Source organism: Bactrocera neohumeralis, chromosome 5 (assembly GCF_024586455.1).
Source record: "Bactrocera neohumeralis isolate Rockhampton chromosome 5, APGP_CSIRO_Bneo_wtdbg2-racon-allhic-juicebox.fasta_v2, whole genome shotgun sequence".
Lineage (NCBI taxonomy): Eukaryota > Metazoa > Arthropoda > Insecta > Diptera > Tephritidae > Bactrocera > Bactrocera neohumeralis.
In genome coordinates this window covers 73,072,033-73,099,113 of record NC_065922.1, presented here as the reverse complement: position 1 = coordinate 73,099,113, position 27,081 = coordinate 73,072,033, and the positions used below count along the sequence as shown (strand labels likewise).

General features: G+C 30.1%; 1 protein-coding gene across 3 annotated transcripts in view; it reads right to left on the bottom strand.

Annotated features, from left to right (window-relative positions):
* The window catches only part of LOC126758591 (serine/threonine-protein kinase minibrain-like), a 73,763-nt gene that overhangs the window by 23,472 nt on the left and 23,210 nt on the right, over window positions 1-27,081 (bottom strand). Inside the window, exons 2-5 of one of the 3 annotated variants that reach the window (XM_050472928.1) lie at window positions 26,243-26,977; window positions 25,918-25,964; window positions 3,236-3,363; window positions 2,794-2,928 (exon numbers count right to left, since the gene is read on the bottom strand). In XM_050472928.1, the coding sequence (XP_050328885.1) occupies window positions 2,794-2,928; window positions 3,236-3,363; window positions 25,918-25,939 (285 nt within the window). In that variant the 5' untranslated portion in view covers window positions 25,940-25,964; window positions 26,243-26,977. Of the gene's footprint in view, window positions 1-2,793; window positions 2,929-3,235; window positions 3,364-9,608; window positions 10,041-25,917; window positions 26,978-27,081 lie in introns of those variants that run through there. The other 2 variants (XM_050472927.1, XM_050472926.1) reach the window with 2 other exon arrangements.

Genomic DNA, 27,081 nt, shown 5'->3' with positions numbered 1-27,081 from the left:
AAAAAATAAATTAATTAAGTAAAAACAAAAATATTTTGTTTAACGTAAAAAACAAAATAAAAAATATGAAAAAAATTTATAAAAATTACAAAAAAAAATCTTTAAAAATATAAAACAAATTAAAAAAAAAAATATAAATAACTTTTTTAAAACTGATATTTAAAAAAATGTAAAAATATTTTAATTGCGCGTGAAAGAATTATTATTTTTACAGTTAACATTGAAATGAGGCTAATTCAAACGTAATTAAACATTTTTAAACAGTTTTAAAAAATTCTATGTTTTCGATGTTTTTTGAAATGAAGTACAAATTCAATGAAAACTGATATTTTAGGTTCAAAGGATCAAATGCGACAGCTAATAACCTTCGGGACAGCGATTTTATAGTTTCATAAATTCTATGTTTTTAGATGTACATATCTATGTACATACATACATACATATGTATGTTTAACGTGAAGAAAAAATGCTTGAATAGAGAATATGAACTGAAATTTGTTGAAAACCGCAAGCTAGTGTTGTTAATGTTTATTTACATACTACATCCTCTTAATGTTTATTTAGTACATATGCTATGAAAATGGGAATTTTTATATTGACGCAATTTATTACAAAAATATGCAAAAACTGCCAAAACTGAAGTAAACATAAGCGCTTTAAAAGTGCTTCAAAAACATTCTATGTTTATGAAAATCAATAGGATGCATTTGTTCAAAGCTTCTATTCAATGTGTTACACGTTTTATATGTTTTTTTACAAATTCTACTTTTTTACTCTGCAATTTATTACAAAAATAAATAAAAAATTCTTTAAGTGATTTTACTTTTCGTGCAAAGCTATTAATAAACATTTCTAAATTATTCTATGTTTTCGATGTTTTCCAATAAAGTTTATACTTTTATTTTCAATAAATAATGTTTTTATGTTACATGCATTTTATGTTTATATACGAATACTAGTAGTTTTTTCAATAATACCACAGTTTATTACAAAAACATGGAAAAATTCTTAAAGTGAGTTTATTTAGCGTCCATGCATATAAAAAGGCACTTCTAAAATATTCTATGTTTTCGATGTTTTTGAATATCAAACATAGCACGTGCAAATTATAACAAAAAAATAATATTAAAAATTTTATACGGCAAAATTCTATGTTTTTGGAAGAATCAGTAAGACATGAATCACGCGAAATATTTATACGGAAACATTTTTACGTTGGCATACACATTGGTACTGCTACAAAATCAATGCCAGGGCACATGTTAAATGATTTAAAATCAATTTGAACATCAGATATTTTACCCGATGTCGATGTCGTCAATTGTTATTTGCAACTATTACTGTTGGCTATTTTACAAACGCAAGCACACACACATGTACACAAACAAGCACACGTGCGCCAAAAGTAACAAAAACTGCCAAGAAAGATACTTTGCCGACAGTGAGTGTGCGGCGAGGCGGAGGGCTGAGAATGCAGAAGCGCACAGATTCAAGCGCCGAGGAGATCTACAACAGCTAAGTGCACAAATATATGATGTATGTATGTATGTATGTATGTATGTAGTATGTATAAACGGCTGACCGCAGTAGTTTAGAATTTCACAGACTCGACCCGCGCGTTGTGCAAAGTCTTCCCTCAACCGCCAGCAACTAAAAGGCAACTCAATGACTTTGACTGCGTATGTGTTTGGATGCGAGTGTTTGTGTGTATTTGTGCACGCTGACGCAGGTGGCAACAAAGTTGCAGATGCGAAATTTCGCCGCTATTGTTGTTCGTATTGCTGTTTAAGGCAGCTGATGATGAAAAGTCATCGCTGACGAGTGCTTGGGTCAAGGGCGGCGGCATACAACTACTAATGGTTTAGGGGTTGTCATTGCTAAAGCCACTAACTATGTATAAAATATTTACAAATATTGGTATCATTTTTATTGTAACTGTCAACGGCAGCAACAATTACGGCAATGATAAAAGTTGAAGGAGAGACAACCGCACATAACGCGAAAATGAAAAGAGCAACAAAAAAATTGTACGGCCATGTGTTTTGCTTTTGTTATACTATTTGTATAACGGTAAAAATAAGTGTAAATTTTAAAATTAAAATTAAAAGCATGTAAAAACTTAGTAGTATTTTTATGTACTATTCTGTACAAAACATGAACAGATTAATGGCAGGAAAAAACATAGAAAACATAGAATACTGCAAATGTATATAATTCAATTAAAATAGTGTAAGGAGTGTCTTAGAGATATGATATTTGCGCCCAAATAAAAACATCGAAAACATAGAATGGACAAAAATGTATAAAATTATGACTTTCCACATAAAAAATTTAATGCCTCGTTACAAATGCCGATGCATCGATAAAACAAAATCGAAGACATAGCATGAATGAGAATGTTATCAAATACGAGTTTCAGTATTAAGAAGCAAAACAAAAATGTAACGATTGTTTGAAGAGCCGATACATTGAAAACATAGAACTCACAAAATGATTTTGAAATATTAGTTTCGGTTTTGAAAACCAAAAATATTGTGACCGCAGCTTAAGGATGCCGATTAAGCTATTAAAAATATCGAAACATAGAATAACTATCTTTCACATATTTTGGAATTCAAAACTAATTTGTGAACTCTTAAAAAAATAGAAGCAAATTCTGTATTAGAAAAATGTTTAAGCACACTGCCAAATGCAGTACCCAACTGATCAAATTTGAACACGAGTTACGAAACTATATCACGCTCCATTACTGCTTTTATTAATTGCCACAAAACTATCTTGGTATGTACTTACCTCATTTATATGCTTGTAGGTCTTAATTAAATCCACACTTAATTTTCGCAACGGCGCCGTAGCTGGATCACGAAAATGTGATGGAATTCGTGCCTGCATGGCACGCACCTCAGACGATGACGTCGGACTAGATCGCTATAAGAAACAAGCAAAGAAATTGATATAATAAAATTTAAAACAATGTGGCAAAGTGTTGCATGTAAGCCACCGAGTAATGATGGCTATCAAATCTACAATAAAAGAAGTCATGAAAGTAATAACGAATAAGCAATTAGTAAATTGCAAAATAAGTGAAAATTTAAACAATTAAATTGGTCTGATTTTGGTTTGAGACCTCGAAAAGCAAAATCACATTAATGAAATTGTTTTTGCAAAAAAAATTATACATTTTTAAACATAATTTCATAAATATGGTTTTAATTTTTAGTTTATATTCACTTACATGATGCATGACATCTCGATGTGTTGCAGGAAGCTCTTCTTCGTCCACAAATCGTCCGTAGAGCGGCGCATGACGTTGACGTCCTGACTCGCCACTTACTGCCGCGCTGGATACATAAACTGCGGATACTGCAAAAGAAGAGAAAATATTTTACATTTTTATTTAAGCAATTCATGAAATATTTTTATAAAGTTTAAATTTTGGTAGTAATTTGTTTTGCAGATGGTAATATATAATTTAATACTAAAATAATATTAGAATTTGTTATTACATATTTTATGAGTAAAAAAGTAATTTTTCTTTAAGAAACACTAATTCTCTGTAAAAATGCCATCCAAATACAAGATTATTTAATTACACTGTATAAACGCACATTGATAGTCGTCAATAATATAAAATTAGGATTTCTTATTCACTATCGATACATAATCGATTATTTCTTTACAGCTTCTTCACACTGTGGTCAATACATTTTATAAGGTTAAACATATTTTATTTACAAAAACCAATACATATTTATTGAAATGAGAGATTTAGATTTTTGGGATTCCAGTTTCAACGAAAAAAAAGTATTTCAAAATTTAAATCAAAATTCAAATTCGAAATATTTTTTAAAAATATTTGTAAGCACTAGATCTCGAATAAAAAGCATTTAAAAATTAAAATCGAAATTAATAAAAAAAAAACATTGTAAGCACTAGATGTTTTGAGCCTAAAATTAAAGTTGTTTTGGCACCAGGGTTTAAGATACATTACAAGAATGGAAACTTGCCTTACTTAATATGTCACTATAAATATGGTTTTAAAATTAATATAAAGAATTAAATCCTATTTTACTAAAGTGTGAACGTGTTGTAAGCTATAATAGAAATTGTAAAAAATTACTAGAACTCTTAATTGTTACCAAATATTTGACTATGAAATTACTTTTTCTAGAAAAAAATTTAATTATTTCGAGCTGATATTGACTATTGAAGTGTGAACAGTATGTAAGGATGATTGAAAATGTATAAAAACTGTTAAGTGATCAAAAGTTTTGCAAATATTAGCTTACTAATATGACAAAATGAAAAACTGTACATATATGTATGTATAAACTTATTGTCTTCTAATAAAGAAATTGAAAATGTTTAACAAATATTTAAATATCAAGCCTTTGCTGAGATTATAACACAACGTTTATCGATGGTACAGAGGGTCTAGAAGATGTGAACGACGAAGAGCGTGCCTGAATGCCCGATTACGAGACGAAAACATAAGTAAAGTAAAGAAAATAGTATCGTAGAATCACCATTAGAGAAAGTAAGGCAATCAGACAAGTTTATTCGACGCTATAACTCTCCATATACAAACCTATCTCATAATATTTCCAGTTTTAAACCAAAAAGCCAAAAGTGCATTGCACCGAAAGTATGCAAAATTATTTATAATGTGTACAAAAATAAGCATTATAATATCGAGCGCACGGAAATAATGATTGTCAAACTGGGGCAAACCGTTATACATATGTATGTATGTATATAGGCGCAGGTGCTGCCTACGCCGCAAATAGCGAGACGTCAGATAATTGTGAGCATCACCTAAATACCGGGCGCTGCCAAAAAGCAAAATAGTCGCGTGAGCTCTGACACACACATAAACACAAGTGCATTTATGTGTGCATAAATTACAGCGGAAAAAACTAAACACTTAATAAAGAGGTGATTATAATATACGTACATATGGCAGTGTGTGTAATTTACAGCCGGGGGCGACCTACTAAAATATTAGCAAAACAAAAATAAAATTAAAAATGCGAAAAGAAAAAATGTAAATAAATAAAAAAAATTTAAATATAAAAAATGTTTAAAAAAATAATAATAAAAAATTTTAAAAATAAAATATTATAAAATATAAAAAAAATATAACAAAATTAAAAAAATGCATATAAAATAAAATAATATATACATATTTATAATATTTAATAAAAGAAATAAATTTAAAAAAATCAAAAACTAAAAAAAAAATTAATAATAAAAAAATGAAAATGCAGAAAAAAATAATAAAAAATATATAAACATTAACATTATAAAATGTATATAAATATTATTTTTTATTATTTTTTTTCTGCATTTTCATTTCTTTTAATTTTTTTTTTAAGTTTAATAAAAATAAAAATAAAAAAAAAATAAAATATAATAAAAAATATATAAACATATTCAATAAAAAAATCATAAATAAAAAAATATATAAAAGTTTAACAAAATAAAAAAATACAAAAATAAAATAAAAACTCAAAATATGTATATAAAAAAATCAAATTTTCTTAAAACGTTCACTTAATTGTGATACCAAAAATTGTCCAATAAATAAATTGTAGTGCAGTGTATAGGTTGTTTGCCATTAAATAACAAAAATAACCGCAGATGAACTAGCATAAGCACACATGATGATGATTTGTACAAATGTATGTGCATATATGTACATACATACATATGTACATACATACTATATATGCAGAAGCCGTGCACGAGTCGCTAGATTATTTAATCTGTAAGATTATTACACAATTTTCACCGAAAATTCGAATATACTTTTGGCACCAACAAGCAAACGCACGGCCAAAAAAGGTAGCCACGAGCTTTATACATACATACATATTTATATAAAGAGAAGCATTTCTTTGCGCTTAGTTATGCTGTTATCGCATACACATAACTTTCTCATATGCACACACACACACACACACATGCATGACGCGTAATTTGCAGCTGAGCATTTATGGCTGGTTTTGCTTCGCTGTGACGGCCACCCACTCAGCTGCGCTGCGAATTGTCAACCGTCAAATTAACCGACTCGACTCACTGCTTGTTTGCTTGCGCCGTGCATCCGGGTGGGCGGGTCAGTTAGCGGATTTTGCTTCTATCTAGTTTCTTTCGTCTCACTTTTGGCACATTTTTAATAGACATTTCGCAATTTTTTGTTACAAATTTGGCAAAATAATGCGTTGCAGCTGCGCTTATGACGACTGTGTGGGTAATTGTGTTAAATTTATGTAGCATTTTATATTATTTGTAGAGAGTTTGCTACCTATAGTGACATTTTGTGGTTTTTCTGAGAAGCCGTGCATACATACATATACAATTTTGCTAAATTGACATGTAAATTTAAATAAATTGAAATTCGTTAGATGACAGAGCAAATGAGTGATTAAGAGATTACAAAAATTCGAATATAAAATTTGTTTATTTTTCCTTAATGCACTACCACTCTACATACAGCAGCCGTGGATATGGGCGGCAAATGTATTGCTGCGAAGGTTGCTATCATACGTCGGCAAACTGGACACATAAGGGTCTCAAAGAGGCACCTTCCGAAATCTTGTCTCACTACGACTGCATCCCTATTCATCACTCCGACGCGGAACCTAGTCCTAGCGGCGAAGCTTCACCGCGCACATACATATCTCAGCAAAATATTTGGATGGAGCGAAGGCGTTGGAAAATCACGAATGATTCCAAGCTCAAAGCGCATGTTGAAGGGGTAGCCTTCTGTTGGGAACTCTCAATCAACTCTTTTTTCAGACTGCCAAAGCACTGTGGGGCTTTCAAGCAGAAGTGGCAGCCATTAAGGCAGCAGCAGAAGTACTTCTACGAGGTGCAGCTTTTTTGGTGAGTTACACATCCATTCAGATAGTAGAGCTGCTAAATACTGTCAGCAAGCTCCAAGCTAGTCAAAGTACATGACCTCACTAGCTGTAGCATCAAGCTACTTCCATATTAAACGTGGCTAGGAGTCTCTAACAATTATAATGTTTTTTTTTTTTTGCTTCAGTGAAATCGATTAACCTTTTCACACAGGAATTAATTGATCAATTACATTTTCCATAAGCGTTAATTGAGCTCGATTTGGCTGCAACTCTGCGGGTCTCCAACAATTTAGCTGTTTTTTTGCTTCCAGTGAAATCGATTAACCTTTTCACACAGCAAATATAAATTAATTGATCAATTAACTGAATTCTGGATTATTATCTGCTTAATTAATTTTGCGAAAAGTCTAAATTCTAATTAAAATCTATATCTGTTTATTAAGCGTTAATAAATGACAGTTTGAAAATTTTTTGGAAATATTATAAAAATATTTCATAAAAACTCAATAAAAAAATTATGAAAAATTTGTGAAAAAGTTATGAAAAATCTATACCAAAAATGTACATATGTACGCGCATTTACTCTGCAACTCTGCGGGTTGCTGTCCACACTGCAAATTTGGCTGTGCTTAATTGTGCGGGTTGTTGTCCATGCTGTAAATTTGGTTGTGTGCATAGATAAAATAGCAATCAGCTTGTGGATTCTAATTATTAAAAAAAATACAAAATGAAGAACACAAGCAAATATACATAACAGCTGATCGTTAATCGAGCCTTTCATTAATCGAGTAGCCGGCTGTGCGAAAGGCAAAAACTGAATTCTGGATTATTATCTGAATATACTTAATTAATTCGGCTGTGCGAAAAGTCTAAATTCTAATTAAAATCTGATTCATATATCAAAAAACTGTGCGAACCTTACAATTACTTTGGTTTGTTGTTTGACAATAAAACGAAACAAATGTGCTTTTCTTTGAAACGGTAATGGGAAATGATGGATTTTGTAGAAAATAAAAACTAGAGGCGTGAATATCGACGTTTTTTAACTCATGCCAATTTGAAATTGCAGATTTTAATCGATAAAATACGTTTGCAAGTACGTCACAAAAGAAAGCAACATAGCGGTTATTGGCCTTGAACGATATGAGATCAGCAGTATCAAATGGGTCGATATGTGAACTGCAATAAAGCGCTTTGTAGGAATATTTGCAATTCATGAAAAAACTTCATTTAAGTCATCGCGTATTGTGAATGGTACAGTGTGTGCAACATTTTGAGAAGCATGCCAAAAAAATTATGGAAACAGACGAAGGACAAAATTTCGCATGCCACTGAAGTTCGCATACTTTTATTTTGACATATCAGCCTTCGAATTCGCGTTAATTATGGGATTATGGGCAAATTTTGGTTGATACTTCCAGTGGTTTGATATCAATTTCACCTTCCTTTTGTCAATTCACTTCAACGGAAGATGAAATCATCACGAATGTTTATCCGAACCAGCCAGGCCAGATTATCGTAACTGCGAAAAATATTTTATGCCAAAAATTTAAACTGGAAGATTCAAAGTCCATAAAAAATTATACAAAATTTGTGAAAAAATTATGAAAAATTTGTGCGCCGAAACTGTGTAAAAAAAAAGTAGTTATCGAATACAATGGAAAAATTTGATTTTAATCAACAGGACACAAAAACAAATGCTATGTTTTTCACACGGCCAGATATATTTGATAAAAAATTCTATATATACGCACCAGAAAGAAATCAAAAAAATCCAATTCCAAAAAAAAATTAGAAAAATCGTAAAAAATAATTTTGGAAAAAATTATGAAAAACTTGTGAAAAAATATGAAAAATTTGTGAAAAAGTTACGAAAAATATTTTATAAAAAAAATTCCATAAAAAAATTATATAAAATTTGTGAAAAAATTTAATAAAAACAAATGTGAAAACTATTTGATAAAAAATTCAATAAAAGTAATCCAATTCCAAAAAAAAATTAATAAAAGAATTTTGGAAAAAATTATGAAAAACTTGTGAAAAAAATATGAAAAATTTGTGAAAAATGTTATGAAAAATATTTGATAAAAAAATAATAAAAGAATTTTTTAAAAAATTATGAAAAACTTGTGAAAAAATATGAAAAATTTGTGAAAAAGTTATGAAAAATATTTTATAAAAAAAATCCATAAAAATTATAAAAAAAAATTGTGAAAAAATTATGAAAAATCTGTGAAAAAGATAATGAAAAATATTTGAAAAAAAAATTCAATTAGTAAAAAAAAAAAAAATAAAACAAATTGAAATATTTAAAAAAAATTGAAACCAGAGAAAGAAAATAATGAAATTGTAATTAAAAAATAAATAAAAGCAAGAAGTAGTAATTAATACATCACACAAATAAATAAAAATTATAAAATTCAACACAAAAAATATTGCAAATGCAAAAATAGAAGATTATTTTAGGTATTAGGTATATAATAACTATTTAGTACTTCAGAATTTTAATAAAAATAAAATAACTGAAAAAAATATTTAAAATATATTATAAACTAAAAGGAATAATTAAAAAAATAAAAATAATACAAATATTTAATAATTCAGGTAGTTACAAATAATAATAATACGCATTATGCACATAATGAAAGCAGTGAAAGTGAAAATGGTCGAGCATAAAATGAAAATCAAATGCAATTTCGCTGGGTGCAGAAAAATATAAAGCCGACATTGCTGCAATAAACCTACAGTTCCTCAACAGTTGTTGGCCATTTGTGACAAAACCATTGTTGACATTTGAATTGTTGTTGTTGCTAACGCGATTATTAAAAACTCGTTGATTGTTGTTGGTGCTGGAGCTGCTGTTGGCTGCGGTGGTGCCATCCAGCATTTCCCAATCGTTATTAAGTCTTGTGGTGGTGGCCAGCGATGGCCAATAACCCAAGGCGGCGGCGGACATGCTGACGGTGGCGTAAGACGGGCAGACAGACAGAGTTTTTTAACTTATTTTTTTATAGAAAACGCGTGAATCGACCGATTTAATAAGGTGGCAAATTTTTTTTTTGCTATTTTTGTACAACTTTTTTCAACAACGTTCGCCTGGATTTTTTTTACTTTTTGCGCGAAAACAAATTATTTTTTAAGTCAGCAGCTTTAAAGTATATAATATGCAGAGTAAGGTGGCACGTTTTGTTTTTGTATTTATTTAAATTTTTTTCTACTTTGTTTATCGCTTTCACTTTTTATAAATATTTACTTCAATATTTATTTATTTTTTTTTTTTTCAATAAAAACTATGTCAAGTACATTTGTATGAGCGTGTGTATTATTAAAAATAAAATTAAAAAAAAATATTTCTTCTGGTCAAAAAAAAAAATAGAGTGGATTTTTTTAAATTTCTTCTGCCTTAGCACTAAGAAACAAACTCAGCGAGCCCCCGACAAGCTACAAAATATTTATTCTTTCGCACTTTTGTCTACCGCGCCGCACAAATTTCCACTGAGCACTGCAATTTTTCACAAGACTCGACAACTTTCAGCGCTGTACGTCCGTCCGTCTGTTTTCGTTTTCAAAAATAGCAAAATACTTTCTGTACATACATATGTATGTGTGTGTTTGCTCTTTTTGCAATTCGTTAAAAGAGAAACAACAAAATGTTTGTATGTATTTACATAAATGTGAAAATAAATTTAAAGTGAAGCGAATTGAAAAGAAAATAAGAAATTTAAGAAATACATTTGTGATGCGTCTAAATAAGGAACAAAAAAAATAACAAAATATTATAAAATTAAAAGAAGGAAATGTGTAATGAAAAAAAATATAAATTTAAAAAAAATATAAATTAAAAAATTATAAAATAAAAAAAAATATTAATTAAAAAAAAATATAAATTTAAAAAAATTATAAATTAAAAAAATTAAAAAAATTATAAATTTAAAAAATATAAATTTAAAACAAATTATAAATTTAAAAAAATTAAAAATTAAAAAAAAATATTAATTAAAAAAATTTAAATTTAAAAAAATATATACATTTAAAAAAAATTATAAATTAAATTGAATTATATAAAAAATAAAAAACAAATTGAATTGCAAAAAAAAATTAGAAAGAGCGAAAAAAGTGTCAAAATTTAAAAATATAATAAAATTAGAAATAGAAAAATACTTTAATAAAACTTAAAATTATCCAAGTAGAAGTCGACCATCCCAAGCGACAACGATTCGCTTCTCTATGGTCTCTTGAAAAGTTCCAAGAAGATCCGAAGTTAAATTTTGTTCAACGATGAGATCCATTTCTGGTTCAATGGATTTGTAAACAAACAAATTTGCTGCATTTGAGACGAAGAGCAACCTTAAGAGATTAAAGAGCAGACATTTCATCCAGAAAAAAACGGTTGGGTGTGGTTTGTGGGCCGGTGGAATCATCGGTCCATATTTCTTCGAAAATAGTGCCGGAATTAATTATGTGGGAACGTAACCACCAATGGCAACCGTTATTGCGCCATGATAACCGACTTTTTGATGTCTGAAATTGAAGCTCGTGATCTCGGCGACGTTTGATTTCAACAAGACGACGCCAATTCCCACATATCGCATCAATCAATGGATTTATTGAGAGAAAATTTCGGTGAGCGGATAATTTCACGTTTTGAGCCGGTTGATTGACCACCAAGATCGTGTGATATCACACCGTTAGACTTTTTTCTGTGGGGATATGTAAAGTTTAAGGTTTATGTGGACAATCCCGCTTCAATTCAGGTCTGGGAGCAAAACATCACGCGTGTCATTCGCCAGTTACCCGTCGAAATGCTCGAATAAGTCATCGAAAATTGGACTCAACGGATGGACCATCTGGGACGTAACCGTGGTCAACATTAGAAAGAGATAATCTTCAAAAAATAAATGCCAAAGAAGGTTTTTTCGTATGATAATTAACATTCCCAATTAAATTTGAAGTTTCTGGGTTTTTTCTTTAAAAAGTAGGCAATCTCGCAATGGATCAGCCTTGTGTTAGAAAACAAAAACAAAGGGTTACATCAACATTTTTTTAAGCGAAAAACATGTACACAAAGAAAGAACAGGGTTGCACCACATGTGCTCTCCGTTTCTTTGTTCATCTAGTATAATATATAAAGAAAAGCTTAGCGAAACGAAGACAGCTTTTAAAAACTTTTGAAACCATTCAAAAAGTCTTACAGGGTAAGCTGCATGAAGAAGCCACATATAACACATAAAAACATATACTGAGAATTTTTAAAATCTTTTAAAAATCCACAACGTTTAGAAAGCCAAAGCATATACATATGTACATATGTATATAAGTATGTAAGAAAGCAATTGATAAAAGTAAAAACAATATTTGTCAATACATAAATCACAGCAAGTGCTATATTTGCTACAAAGAAATGGTGATCGCGAGCATAAATTAGCGCGATCACTTGTTATCCCTGACTTTTTCGAGTGCTTTCAATGCTTTATTGCTGCTGCTGTGTACAGCGCATGTGCGCTGCGTGCGATGTGTGACGAACGACAGCGAGTCGATTTGACTGTGAAATTGCAAGTGTGTATTTTTAAAACAGCCACAATATTCGGCGTCACAAACTTTTCGAATGTTCTCTTTTTGTTTTTTCGTTTTTTTTTTGTTTCGTTAAAATTCTTGTTTGTGTGTTTGTAGCTCTTGATCTTTGCATGGAATGTGTAGTTATGCATGGGAAATATTTCATACTTAATCGGTGGTTTTGAAGGCACTTTGACAGCGCAAGCGATAAATATACATATTTTGGTAGAGTACCAGTTTTTAAGTTGCTATAATTCACTCTTTTATATAGTGTGGTTGTTAGGCGGTGTGTGTTTTTAATATTCAATGGCACATGATTCATTAAAAATTAATCATAGAAATATAGAAATAAAATTTAACATTTGAAAGCGAGTGGGAATAAATCAAAATATTCCAATTAATTACATGAAGCATAGAGTGTCAATTTTTTAGTGTTATTAAATTAATAACCTTGAGCATAGAGTATCAAATTTTCGATCATATTATAAGTAAACGAAATAAAAAAAGCAATACAAATTGTTTCGCTTTTTCAGAAATTATAATTTTCGAAATTTGAAAATTATTTTTAATAAAGATTTCCAGGCTTAAAAAATAGTAATAATATTAAATGCTAATGTAATTACATTTTTAATGCATTATTTGCAACCCTGCTGAAATAAACAAACAATTTTGAACAAAATTACATTTTATAAAATTTTTTAAGGATTTCAAACTTAAATTTTTGATTGCAATTATATTAAAAAATCAAATGTCTGTTAGCAGTAGATGAAAAAATACAGTTAGAGACCTTACCTTGCAGTTGCAATCATTTAGTTTTTCATGTCGCATTACAAAAAAATCACTTTTCAAAATTTAGCACCAAATTTGACTTTTCTGGCATTTATAATAGATACTGGAATTTTGTACTTCCATGTTTTATACAAATATTCGCACACTTTTATTATTTTTGTAGCTCGGTTTAAGTTCGTTGAAAAAAATATAATAATAAGTGCACACTTAACACTGCACATAATGCTCCGTTCACATAAAGCAATCCATTTGGGAACCAAAAACAAATAATACCACATTTCCAGCCAATGACAGTCGAAATGTACCGTTTTAGACGACATTCGTTTGGATTTGGATTTTTTTTTTTTGTAAAAAAATTGTTTTTAGCGCCAAGTTACAAAACACACACAAATAACTATTTTTTTCAACACTCACACCAATTCTGCGCCTAAATTAGCAGCTCTGCATTTTAGCAGATCACAAGCGTTAGCCCAACAAATTTAAATAAAATTAGTAAAATTTCTAGAGTTCTTATGCTCGGTAGCCTTTTATTAATGCATTTCAGTCAATTTAGTGTTTTCTCTTCAAAACATACAATAAATAAATAAATTACTTCAATAACAAAAAAATAAATAAATAAAATTTAGCACAGCAAATTTGTTTTAATTACGTCTGGGAGGAAAATTCGGCAACGGCAGCGCATGCGGCGGTACTGGCAAGTAACGGCGTACGTTATTTCGCGGCCGTGGATTGTCGAAATTCGGCATTGGTAGAGCGTCTGGTGGCACTGGCAAATATCGGCGAGGTGCAATATCTATAGGAGCGCTGCGCGTGTAACGCGACAGTAAAGGCGAGGTTTTCGGCACAAAATCTCGATCACTGGTTAATTGAAAAGCCGAATTGCGCAGCGTTAGCGAATTTAGTTGCTCCGTAGCTGTATTTAAGGCGCTATGATCAGCTGTTGTAGCAGTATCTGCGCTGCATGCCGCATCTGTGATTGGATCTGCGCTATTTTCGGTGTCTTCTGCTGGCGATTGATTGTCTTCGCCCTCATTGATGGGGGTGTTGTTTTCATTTGCCGCGCTCAAAGCAGTTGTCAAACTACTCACGCGCGTATCGTGATTTTCACGCAAATTCACTCTTATAGTGGTATTTCTTGAACTCAGCGAGTTAAAGAATGCCGGATTGGTTGGTGAGATTCTAATCGAACCCCGATTGAAATAGGGGTAGCGAAATTGTAGATCCGACATTTTTTAATTGTGGAAACGCGTGTTGATATTTATAGGTTAGTTTATATTATTTGAAAATGTTTATAAGTACTTTTAAAAAACTCTTAAAGTAATAAACGTAAATGATCTGCACACGCGTATAAACTGCGAAAGACTGGGAAGAGTGTGTCACAAGTGTCACCTACTTATTTCATGCACTGCAGGTCATAAGCCTTCATAAATGATCTATATCGAATATTTCGCGCAAATCTAGCGCGTCTACCTGCAGTTAGTTGCACTTTATTTATACCCTTTATTAATAGCGTTCTCCGCGATCTTTTGTTCGGCTTTGTTTTCCTTTCACTTTCCTTCTGGGAAATACACTTCCCGTTTTGCATAAGCCGCGCGGTAAAATGTGGGTGTGAGCTGTACATTTCTTTATTGCAATAAAGTGACCTTCGCAAAATTGAAGTTTACGCGATTCCTTTCTCAGCAGACACAAGGGATTATCGGATATTTTGAATTTGTGAAAGTGAGAATAAAGATCTTCTATAGCATATAGTTCAACATACCATATATGTATGTATGAATATCAATGAACTATATACACACACATATGTATGTATGTACATAATTACATATAAATTGATGCAAGCGGAACAAAGGTTCAATAATCTGTCTGTAAATGTAAAGGCAAGAAAAGAGGTGTTTCCTTCAAAGTTTACGGTCATTGTACAGATATATTCTCTATATATTTATATAAGTTCCATGCCATATGAGCATTTTCCTTTTGTTCTATTTTGTTAATTGAGACAATAGCAGAAAAAAATGTCAAATTTTACCCTAATTGATCCATTTCGAGGTTCTCTTTTTTTAAGAAACAATACAGAAACTTCAAATTTAATTGAGAATGTTTATTATCATTCGAAAGAACATTCTTTGGCATTTATTTTTTGAATATTACTCCATTCAAATATTGGCCGCGGCTACGTCTTAGATGGTCCACTGGTTGAGTCCAATTTTCGACGATACGTTCGAGCATTTTGATTGATAAGTGGCGAATGACACACATGATGTTTTGCTCCAACAATTGAATTAAAGCGGCATTGTCCGCATAGACTTTGGTCTTTACATATTCCCACAGTAAAAAGTCTAACGGTGTGATATCACACGATCTTGGTACCCAATCGAAGGGTCAAAACATGAAATTATCTTCTTTCTGAAATGTTCTCTCAATAAATCCATAGATTGATGTGATGTGTGGAAAATGTCGCCATCTTGTTGAGACCAAATGTCGCCGAGATCACGAGCTTCAATTTTAGGCATCATATAGTCGGTTATCATGGCGCGATAACGGTCGCCATTGACGGTTACGTTCTCGCCGGCATTATTTTCGAAGAAATATGGACCGATGATTCGACCGGCCCACATACCACACCCAACCGTTTTTTTCTGGATGAAATGGCAGCGCTTGAAACTCTTCGTCCCAAATTCGGCAAGTTTGCTTGTTTATATATTCATTGAGCTTCATGGGCTTCATCGCTAAACAAAATTTGGCTAAAAAACGTCGGATCTTGTTGGAATTTTTTAAGAGCCCATAGAGCAAAACGATGTCGCTGGGAAGGTCGAGCGGGAGCGATTCTTGCACAAGCTGTATTTTGCTTTCGTTTTCAATTAAAGATCTCGACGTAAGTTTTTTTCGAATAATAATCGATCCAAGCAGTCGAGATCAACACAACAAGTGCTTTTTCTTTAACTTTACACTTTTCAATCATTTTCTTCTTGCCTTTTTGTTACTTCTGTCAACTAACGTAATTTCTCCCTCCACCAAAAGAGTTTATATAGCTTTATTTGCTGAGAAACAGCATTTTTGTAACGTCAAAGTTTATCTTATCATTTTGTGGATTATGCGAAGAATTCTAATAAAAGTCCATAAAGGAATAGATTGCTGATTTTTATAATTTAAAATGCCTTAGTGACATCAGCTGACTCAAAACAAAAGAACAACAGAGAAGAATGCATAATTATGAGCACAAGCAATAAAATGCGAGAAAAAAGACATTTACACACACACTTTGGCACCGCTGAGTTTAACGAGCGACATTCATTGAGAACGCATGTGCAAATCGTAAAAAAATGCGGCATAACAGCGCTTGCCGGCGGGCGGCAATTTTTATTGACAATTACGAAAGTGAAATAGTGGGAGAGGATCGCAGAGTCAAACGAGCGGTCAAACGGTCTAACGATTTAGGGCAAGAAAAAATGTAATGTTCGGGGTTTGCATGTTTCAAAGTTGAAATTAATAAAAAAAAAAAAAAAAAAAAAAAAAAAATTTAAAAAAAAATATTAAAAAAAAAATAAAAAAAAATATTAAAAAAAATATAGGAAAAACAATATTGAAAATAAAAAAAAAATAAAAAAAAAAAAAATAATAAAATTAAAAAAATATTGAAAAATAACAAAATAAAAAGAAAATCAAATAAAATTATTTACAAATAAAAACAATTTTTTTGAACGGTTGCATCCTTTTTTCGGCAATTTTCTTGTTTTTGGAAATTTAATTTCATTATTTTTCTTAATTCATACTTTTTCCTATTTTTATATGTATATATTTTTTTTTATATTATTATTTTTTTTTTATTTTTATACATTTTAATTCTATAATAATTAAGTGTATATATTTCTTTAAATTTGTAAATTATTTTTATTTTTTATTTTTTCAATTTTGTTAATTTTTTTAATTTTCCACATGAAATTTCATTAAAATTTTTAATTGCCGCTATTTCTTTGTTATTTGCATAGAAATACATACATATGTAATCTAATCTTTCGTTCAATAGTCGACAAATGGATATGGATCTGCGCGTTTTGCGGTAACTGCCTCTGACTCTCTGATGTTTCTGTTACCTGCGCTCATTGCGAGTATTTTCGGCAATATGCTGGGTTTACTAGACGAATATATGTACATACACACCCCTTTAAGCAAACAATAATGCAATAATATTTAGAAAATTCAAACAGAACATTAGCGACCTGGCTGCATAATGGTTATTTTACAGACCGTCAACGGATAGCGGATGAAAATATAAATCGAAATGGCATCAATAACCTGACTATATACATATTCACATTTGCATTAACATATAAATGTACATATGTATGTATGTAAATTTTCCAACCAAAAAAAACACAGATTAGCAAAGGTGTAAAGGTATAAACAGAGCGAGACCAGACGAGGCAAGTTGGCCTAAATGCCCGTTGATATTATATTAATTGCTATGCAAAGTCAAATGCAAGGCAATAATTTTTAATTTTTTTATTTTTAATATCTTAAAGCCCACTGTATGTGAATTTTGTAAGTAAAAAAAAATATTTCAAGTATTACAAAAATAACAACAGAAAATGGAGTTAGGTAGCACGAAATAAGAGCAAAATGTTGTTTAATTGCAGCCTAGCAACTTAATTAAATTTAATTATATGTTAGCAACATAGTTGTACACGTTATTGAGGAATTAGAGCGCAGTGGTGTGGCTTGAAAGCATGTTTAAAGTGAAAAGCATTAAAATGTAGCATAGCCACAGGGGTCACCGGCGGTAAAATGCATATACATATGTATGGACATACATATGCATGTATAATCGATGATGCTTGCTTAAGGAACTTGAAATTTTTAGGCCAGATGCAAAATAATTTTTGGAAAAATATAAAAAACAAAATTAAAAAAATATATATACATATATATAAAAAAATTTAAAAACAAAGAAAAAATAAGAATAAATTAAATTAAAAAGTAAATAAATAAAAAACAAACAAAAAAACTATTAAAAAAATATTTTATTAAAAGTTATATTCAAAAACATATAAAAAAATATATAAAAAATTAAACAAAAAATACTAAAAAAAAAATAAAAATCAAAAACAATACAAAAAGATTTTTAAGAATTTTAGATACAAAAATTCAATTGAAAAAAATATATTTTTGATTCCTAATAAAAAACAAAAACATTATTTGAACTTTAAGACCCATCCTAATATTCAATGGCATCGCCGCACTTGTGCGCCAAAAGCGCGCAACCATCTATCAATACAGCTAAAAATACGACTACATACATATGTATGTACATACGTGTGTAAAATAAGAACAGCGGGGTAAATAGAAACCAGAGACGTTTCTAAGTGTAGTGCAGAACTGTCAAAACGTCAAGTGTCAAGTAAATGTTTGGTGACAATATGGCGACGCGTTGCAATGCTTGCTGAATAAGAAGCAAAAAATAGCTGTACAATTCATTTATTTATTTCTCGTCGTGGCAAAACTAAAGTCAATCACGAGTTGAAGTAGGGGCGTGGGATAAGAAGAGCGGCAAAGGGCGGTGGAAGGTCGAATTAAAGAATGGCATATGTATGTATGTATGTATGTTATGCTGCATAATTAAATGAGAAAAACATTATTAATAACAAAAATTAAGAAACTAATAAAAAATTAAATATAAAAAAATTATAAAAATAAAAGATTAAAAAATCGAAACTAATAAATAATATTAAAAATAAAAGAATTGAAAAATATTATATTAAATAAAAAAGTCGAATAATCTCAAAAAATAAATATAAATAAAAAATATATTTTTAACTATTTAATATGTAAAAATAAATTAAAAATCTTTATAATAAAAGTCTAACATGTGAAAATTGTTTTGCAAAACCCATTTTATTTTTAGAAATACATTTTACAAAAATAAAAAAATTTAAAAAAAGTAATAATGAAAAAAATATAAAAAATTAATTGTATAATTCTAATAATTAAAAACTATGCAGCTATAAAATAGATAACGATAATATTATAATTAATAAAATTAAATTAAATTTAAAAAAATTATAATTTCAAATTATTAAAAAATAATACATTTAAAAGTAATCTATGTACATATAAGCTACAAATTTCAAAAAAAAAAATTATACAAAAAAATAAAAAAAAATAAATTAAATAAATAACAAACCAATTAAAGTTTATAATTGCAATAATTAAAACCTATGACGCATAAAAAAAAAATTTAAAAAAAAATATTTTTTTATAATATTTAAATATTTAAAAAAAATATATTCAAAAATGATATATGTACATATAAATAAAAAAATTAAAAATGAAAATAAATAAAAATTAAAATAAAAAATATCATAATAATAAAAAACAAAAATTAAAGTTTATAATTGTAATAATTAAAACCTTTGCAGCTATAAAATAGATAACAATAATATATAATTAATAAAATTAAATTAAATTTAAAATAAATTATAATTTCAAATTATTTAAAAAAATACATTTAAAAATAATATATAATATACATAAAAAAAAATTTAAAAAAATATTTTTTTATAATATTTAAATATTTAAAAAAAATATATTCAAAAATGATATACATATAAATAAAAAGATTAAAAATTAAAATAAATATAAATTAAAATAAAAAATATAATAATAATAAAAAACAAAAATTAAAAAAAATAATAAAAAGCTATAAAATAATAAAATAATTAATAAAATTAAATTAAATAAATAAAAAACCAATTAAAGTTTATAACTACAATAATTAAAGCCTATGACGCATAAAAAAAATTAAAAAAAAAAAAATTTTCATAATATTTAAATATTAAAAAAAAAAAATATTCGAAAATGATACATACATATATAAATAAAAAAATAAACAAATTAAATATTAAAATAAATAAAAATTAAAATAAAAATAAAAAAATCACAATAATAAAAAATAAAAATTAAAGTTTATAATTGTAATAATTAAAATCTATGCCGCATAAAAATTAAATTTTTTATACAAAAAATTTATAAAATAAATAATGTAAAAATAATAAACTATTTGAAAACAAAAAAATCAAAAATAAATTAAAAAGGTTTAACTATGCTATAAAAATTATGTAAATGGTTTTAAACATATTTTACGTAAAAAATATGTTTAAAAGCATCTCAAAATAAAACTGCGTTGCCTTAATTAAAATTAGAAAGTGCGAAAATCGAATAGCTTACGTCAAAAGCCATGTTTTACGCTTTTCGAAACAGAAAAATATTCCCACACTTCGGCACTTTCTATTTTCGGCAACATTTTATTATTTTTCCCCCTAATTTGAGGCTTTTAATTTTTTCCACTTGAGTTCAATAAACCGGCGAATGAATGAATGTGCGCTTTTGCTTTACTTTTATTTTAATGTTTATTCTTGTTTCTCTTTAGCTCTATCTGCTTGCCTAATTTTAAACAGCTGTGGCGCGTAAAGCGTTCAACGACAGCCCACCAGCCAACAGCCCGGCAGGCAGCGAGCCGTTCCTTACGCAGTCGAAGAACCCTGCCTGCTGCCATGAGCATGCCTTACCATACCCAGCCCAAACGTTCACTTTCTTTTTTGTTTTTATTTTTTAGCAGTGATTCTTAATTTTAGTATTGGGGAGCGTGGCGTGTTGCACATTGAACCCTTCGTCGGTCGATCACTCGCTTTGCTGTTACGTGTACGCCGGCTAGGAGCTGGCGTGCGCACTTCCTGCCACCTCTACGTCCATGCGTGTGTGTTTCCTCCTTGCACGCTGTCGCCGTTTACTTAAAATTGTTGCATTATCGTTTATTCAACCGTTGCTTTGACATTTTCTGCTTTTGTTTTGCGCATTTCCAACGAAAATAAAATGCTTGCTTATTTTCGTATTTTCATATGACTCGTTCTTATTTTTACTTAAAACAAGACATTCCGTACGCTCTGACGGACTGTGAGTTGTCGTGCTTAATTTGATACCGTTACTTGCTGCTCGTTGATTTTTCCAACTTTTTTATATTTTATTGTTAATTTTTTTCGACAGCGCTAAACTTAAAATGTTTGTTCATTCCTATCAACGCCACGGATCTGCTGCTAGTGGAAGCCTTTGTTTTCTCACTGCCCCCCACATTTAGCAATGCATAGGTGCGAGCATTTTTTGGCTAGCTTTCAGCTGAAAATAGACGAAAAGCTACCAAGCACTTAAGCTTTCATTGAATCTCTGACATGTTTTTCTGCTATTTTTACACTTTGTTTGACCATCTGTCCAATCGCCTTGGCTGTTGGCGTCAAGATGTCAGCAACATTGCATGTGTATTTTTACTGATTTTCGATATTGAAAACACAACCCTGATTCTTAAGCGCTTGTCAACGGTCTGTGACTCCCGCTAATCATAGTTAAACCAAAGGTGATGAGTTTTTTTTGTTCTTATGCCACTCTGTTGTGGTTATAACCCTCATGCACACTCGTATCTACACACGAAGGTCATCAAATAGCTTTAAAGTCATTCGGTAGCGCTAAAAGTCCGCAAAGACAGATCTAGCGTTTTCGCTTAGTCTTAAGTGAGTCAATTGACAAATTTTGCTGAGGTGTGGGCGTGAGTTGGATACTATGTCTAATGAGCTAATTAATTGGCGTGCGATTTTTTATATGAAAATTCTATTTTTATAAAAAAAATCAGCAGCATGACGACACGCTATCTTTTAGTGGCTAGCGAGTTTGCGAAAATTCGAAAATTGGTAATGCTAACTAATGACTCAACGTTGTCGTCATGGATGAGGGTTTGTCAGCATTTCAGCTAACAGATAACCTATTTCTGGGTTAGCAACAAAGCTTGACTCACGGTCAAACGATCGAACTACACTATACTGGTTTAGAGATGGTTCTTGGAAATCTGTAGTACCCATCCATATTATGCCTTTTTCTGTCAAAGAATTTAATTGCAAACTCACGAGAAAAAACCGGAATTATTATTTCATAGTGAGGAGTTCGTCTCTAAGTTCTACACATCGATATATAACATGTCCCGAGCAAAAATTTCAAGTGATTAGATTACACTTAATCCAATCAATAATCTAAACTGTTCTCACTGTCGTTGGAGATTTATAAAACAGCTGTTTTTGACATTACGAAATTTAAATCCAGTAGATTAGTAAGATACTCTACTTATCAACCTAAATCTTAAAAACCTTCCATAGTATCAAGTTTAGAAACAGATAAATTTTTTTGGTCTAGTCTTCATCTAAGATGGTGTAAATTTTGACATGCGTCGATAGTTAGAAGCTTTGAGACCTTTATGAAAGACGTTTTTTTGCACCTTATTTGAGTGAAATTGAAGTTTTTAATATCGTATTACAAGCAGTATCTCTCGGTCAAACCAAAGGCACTACAGACCACATAATATTCCTTAGTTCTATTTTCACACGGAGCATGTAGCTGTGGTGAGTTTAGCTGTTACCTCATATACTGGCCGTTTTTCGTAGTGGATCGTAGCATACGGCAAAGTGGAAAGGATTTTGTTATACGATGGTTGGTTGGAAAGAGAGGTGACCACCATAGTTATTTGGTAACTTCATTTATGCGAGTAAAACCTGGTTCTGGTCTTTGCTAAATAAGTAAAAGTTATTTTAAAGATCCATAATCGTGCACTACGGACAAACAGTATCGGTACGCTAACTCTGTTGCGAATAAATTTTGGAATTTTGAGACCCTTTGTTCCACCTGGTAACTTACACAGCACAGTCATTCAAGATATGTTCCCTCGTGAACTGTATTTGCTATCGAAATTCGAAACACTGACCGAGGGTAAAAAAAACCTTCGTTTATTAGCGTTTATATTCAATGACCTAAAAACAGACACCTGTGGATTTCCATGCAACTATTACTGTCATTAAAAGCTGATCTGTTTGAGGAAAAAAAACACTTACATACACGTTTCAGGTGGTCGGAGCATTTTTATATATATAAATGTATTTACTTACTTATATGGAAGAACACACACACACAGCATAAATATATTTATGGGAAGCTTGTGGGCGCCGCCATAACTGAAGCATTATGAATCACCCAAAAAAAAAAAACATTTAAAAAAATCAAATTAGTACAAAAAGCCAAGGTTTTGCCAGATGCGAGATAATTAGCTGAGGTGAATGTATTTGGAAAAAGGTCAAAACGGCTTGTTGGGAAACTCTGAAGTTGAATGCAAAAACAGTAGTTAAAACTCGAAAGCAAAACAAAAACTTTTTTCTTTTTTAATTAAAGGAAAACATAAACCACTTTTGGTGTGTACTTTTGTGCCACGCAGAAAATGATTTTTAAAATTTCACAGGTAGGTAAATCAAATAACAACAACCAGCTTCATTGTCAGCAGGGTTCGGTGCCGTAGGTGGCCACACCACCAAAAGCTATAAAAGAAAACTGTATGCACAGCCTTTTTGTGAGTCAGAGTCGTAAAAAAGCCAAGCTGTATGAGGGGAAACCCCACAAACGTGCGGTTATATTTACAGGCACTGTTAGTAGTTGTTGTTGGAAACAATAAAAAAGAGACACAAATTGAACTGCTGATGACGAGTGAAGTAGAAAATTTGTTTCGCACGCTACGGCCGTAATATTGTCTATACAGATGTGTTTATATGTACATAAATATGTATTAAGTGAGAATGACGTGAGACCAAAAAACTTCAGAATTTTTAGAGTTCTTTTTATAGATATAAACAGTCAAAGTTTCAACGTAAAACAAATACAAAGCTTTTACTAGTAATAACAGTGCTAAAAGACCTAGAGTTGACATAGCGCCAACAATCTAACAGTGGAGGGCTCGAATCTCGGCGGCAGCAGTATTGAATATTTATAACCCCGAAATGCTTTGAAGAAGATATCTTTTAACTAGAGGGTGTTTTAGACTTCTAGCACTATCGTTTTGATCGATAAAATCAAAAAGCTCTATTCTGTTAGAGCAGTAGAAGCTCAACCAAACTTTTGAACATAGATTTTTACGAACTAAGAGTTTCCCGGATAAGGCTTTCCACGAAGAACGTATGATGAATGTTGCAGTTTTACAAAAATGTACTCTAGTAAGAGTTCGAAGACGGTTTGCAGAGAAAAGGTTTTGGACAAACGGTTTTCGAAGGCGTACAAAAAATGATAGAAAGTAAGAGCTTGCTGACACGAACTTTATAAATAGACTGCGCCCTAGTTTGGTATATTTTAAGCAGAGATATCTATATTTTAATTAATGCAGAGAACTTGTAGAGCATAAATAAACTATTAAGAGAAAGGCAAGATCGGGCAAAGAGTTTTCGAAATTCACGGAGAATAGAAGGAAGAGCGAGCTTTTTGACGCGAGCTTTTTGCTTTGACTTCATATTATCTTGGTACATTTTAAGCAGAGATATTTTAGATAGATTGAAATATTATCGGAGAGATCAACGCTGCTAATCGTCTTAAACTTTGTGCTTTTGGATCTAAATAATATATAATATATATGTTCTCAGATACTCCGATAATTAATTCTCAGCCTAACTCTGGGTAATTTTGGTGCTAGCCCAAAGAGGAAAGTTTATTAGACCTTTAACCCAAAGCTCAACGCTGAAAGCTCTCTCTATAGCGTCTATCGCAAACTCTCCTCTGGTTCATGTCGATTACCTGAATGGAAAACTTTATAAACAACACTAGAAGCCTTATAGCTGTTTACAGTGTGTTTCAACTTGTTGAAAATTTGGAAGCTGACAGAAAAAAGGTAACCAAAACTTCAAATTTAAAGCAAGGCTTAATAAAACAACCTCGAAATAAATATATTTTCAAAATAACGCATAATACAGAAGCAGAGGAAGGATACAATACAAGGAAGTGAAACTGAAATCAGTTGCTTTGCTGAAGAAATTATTTTTTCTTACTTTTACTTATAATTTTTTAGTTCTATTTAAACAGAGAGTGTTGCCAGATTTTTATAAACATTTATATAAACTTAAATGTATATAACTTAAAAATCATTTTTCTAGTTTGAATAAACCACTGTTTCTCTATTTATAACTTTTCATTTATATCTCAGCAAACAGTGTTGCCATATTTTTGAATAAATATTTATACAAAAATTTGACTGGAATTTTTAATATTAGCTTAAATTCAGCATGAATAAGCTAGTTTTTTTATTTATAACTTTTCATTTATATCTCAGCAAACAGTGTTGCCATATTTTTAAATAAATATTTAAAACAAATATTATATAGACTTGAACGTTTAATATTAGCTAATATTTAGCTTGAATAAATTACTGTTTCTTTTTGTATAACTTTTGTTTTGTACATATTTAGACATACGGTGTTGCCATTTTTTTAAATAAGTTTAAAAAAGTATTATATAGACTTAATTGTTTAAAATTAGATTTAATATATTACTGTTTCTTTTTTATAAATTTTTATTTATACAGCGTTGCCATATTTTTAAATAAATATTTCAAAAAATTATTAATGGACTTGAATGTTTAATAATAGCTTAAATTTATCTTTATTTATAACTTTTCATTTATATTTAAGCAAACATATTTAAAAAAATATTAAAAAAAAAATATTATGTAATATTTAAAAAAAAAATATAAAAAAATTAAAAAAAATAATAAGGAGACTTGTATGTTTAATATTAAATTTGTTAATTTTAAAATTGTAAACATATTTATGCATACTTTACAAGTAGTTGTTAGTTGAAAAATGTTACTCACATTTCTGCTTGGTTTTATCCATTGCGGCACCGCTGGTATCCTCTATTCTGTACATAGATGTAAATTTCTTTATAACAGCTGCTTAACGAAGAAATTCTATAAATTCACACGGACACACATAAAACAATGCGCACGCAGGGTGTGATAGCGAGAGACAGAGAGTTGTAGCGAGAAAGTAGGATATTTGGGGTGTAATGTGTTTCGACAACTACAAAATTACTAACGTTGACACTTTGTTGTAGAGAAAAAATTATATATTTTTACTTTTCACTTTAACGAGCTACAACGCACACGGTTGTTTACCAAGCTAACACTTTATACTGACCTTTTGCCGAAATATTTTTGAATTTTTATTTTATTTTGAAAACAATTACTTTTAGTATATAGAAATTTTAAGATTTCTTGCTTGCACGATGCTTAAATCTTACTTTAATTAATTTTTCACTGTTGTTTTATTTTGTTACTTTTAAACGGCGTATTCTCTGCTTTGAGTTTTGCGCACATTTTTCGTTGTTTCACAAGCACACCACCGCACTGTGGTGCGAAAACGATGTTTGCTTGCGCTGCCGCAAAGTACTTGGACGCTCTTTGACATTCAAAAATAACGGTGACATTTTTACACGCTGCTGGCTTTATTATGTATTTTTAAGTTTGCACCCTGCACTTTGTTTTCTTTTTATGCAATTCTATTTATTTGAAATGTTAACATTCAAACATCGAATATTTTAGACTTATATTTTTACATTTATGTAGACACACTTCTTTTATTGCTGCTTAACAAAATAGATTTTCGAACACTTCCAAAAACACGCCTTTGAACACTTTAGTTTGCATTACTTTTTATTATTTTTTTTTTTACTTTCTGCCTTTTGACTTTACTTAATTTATTGATTTATTTTTTAGTACTTTTTGTCAATTTTTTTTTTTAATATTTTCGAGATTTTTACTTGACGTTGTAATTTGTTACAACTAGTGGAGATTTTGTAGAGTATGACAACAACAATGCATGAAATTTAATTTGGATACTTAAGCACCCGGAGCCATTTAAATATGGAACTGGCTGAAAAGAGAAGAGAGTAAAATTGAAAATTACTACAAAACATAATTTTGGTTATATAACTGTAAATAATAAAAATGAAGAAACATATAATATTATGTTTACAT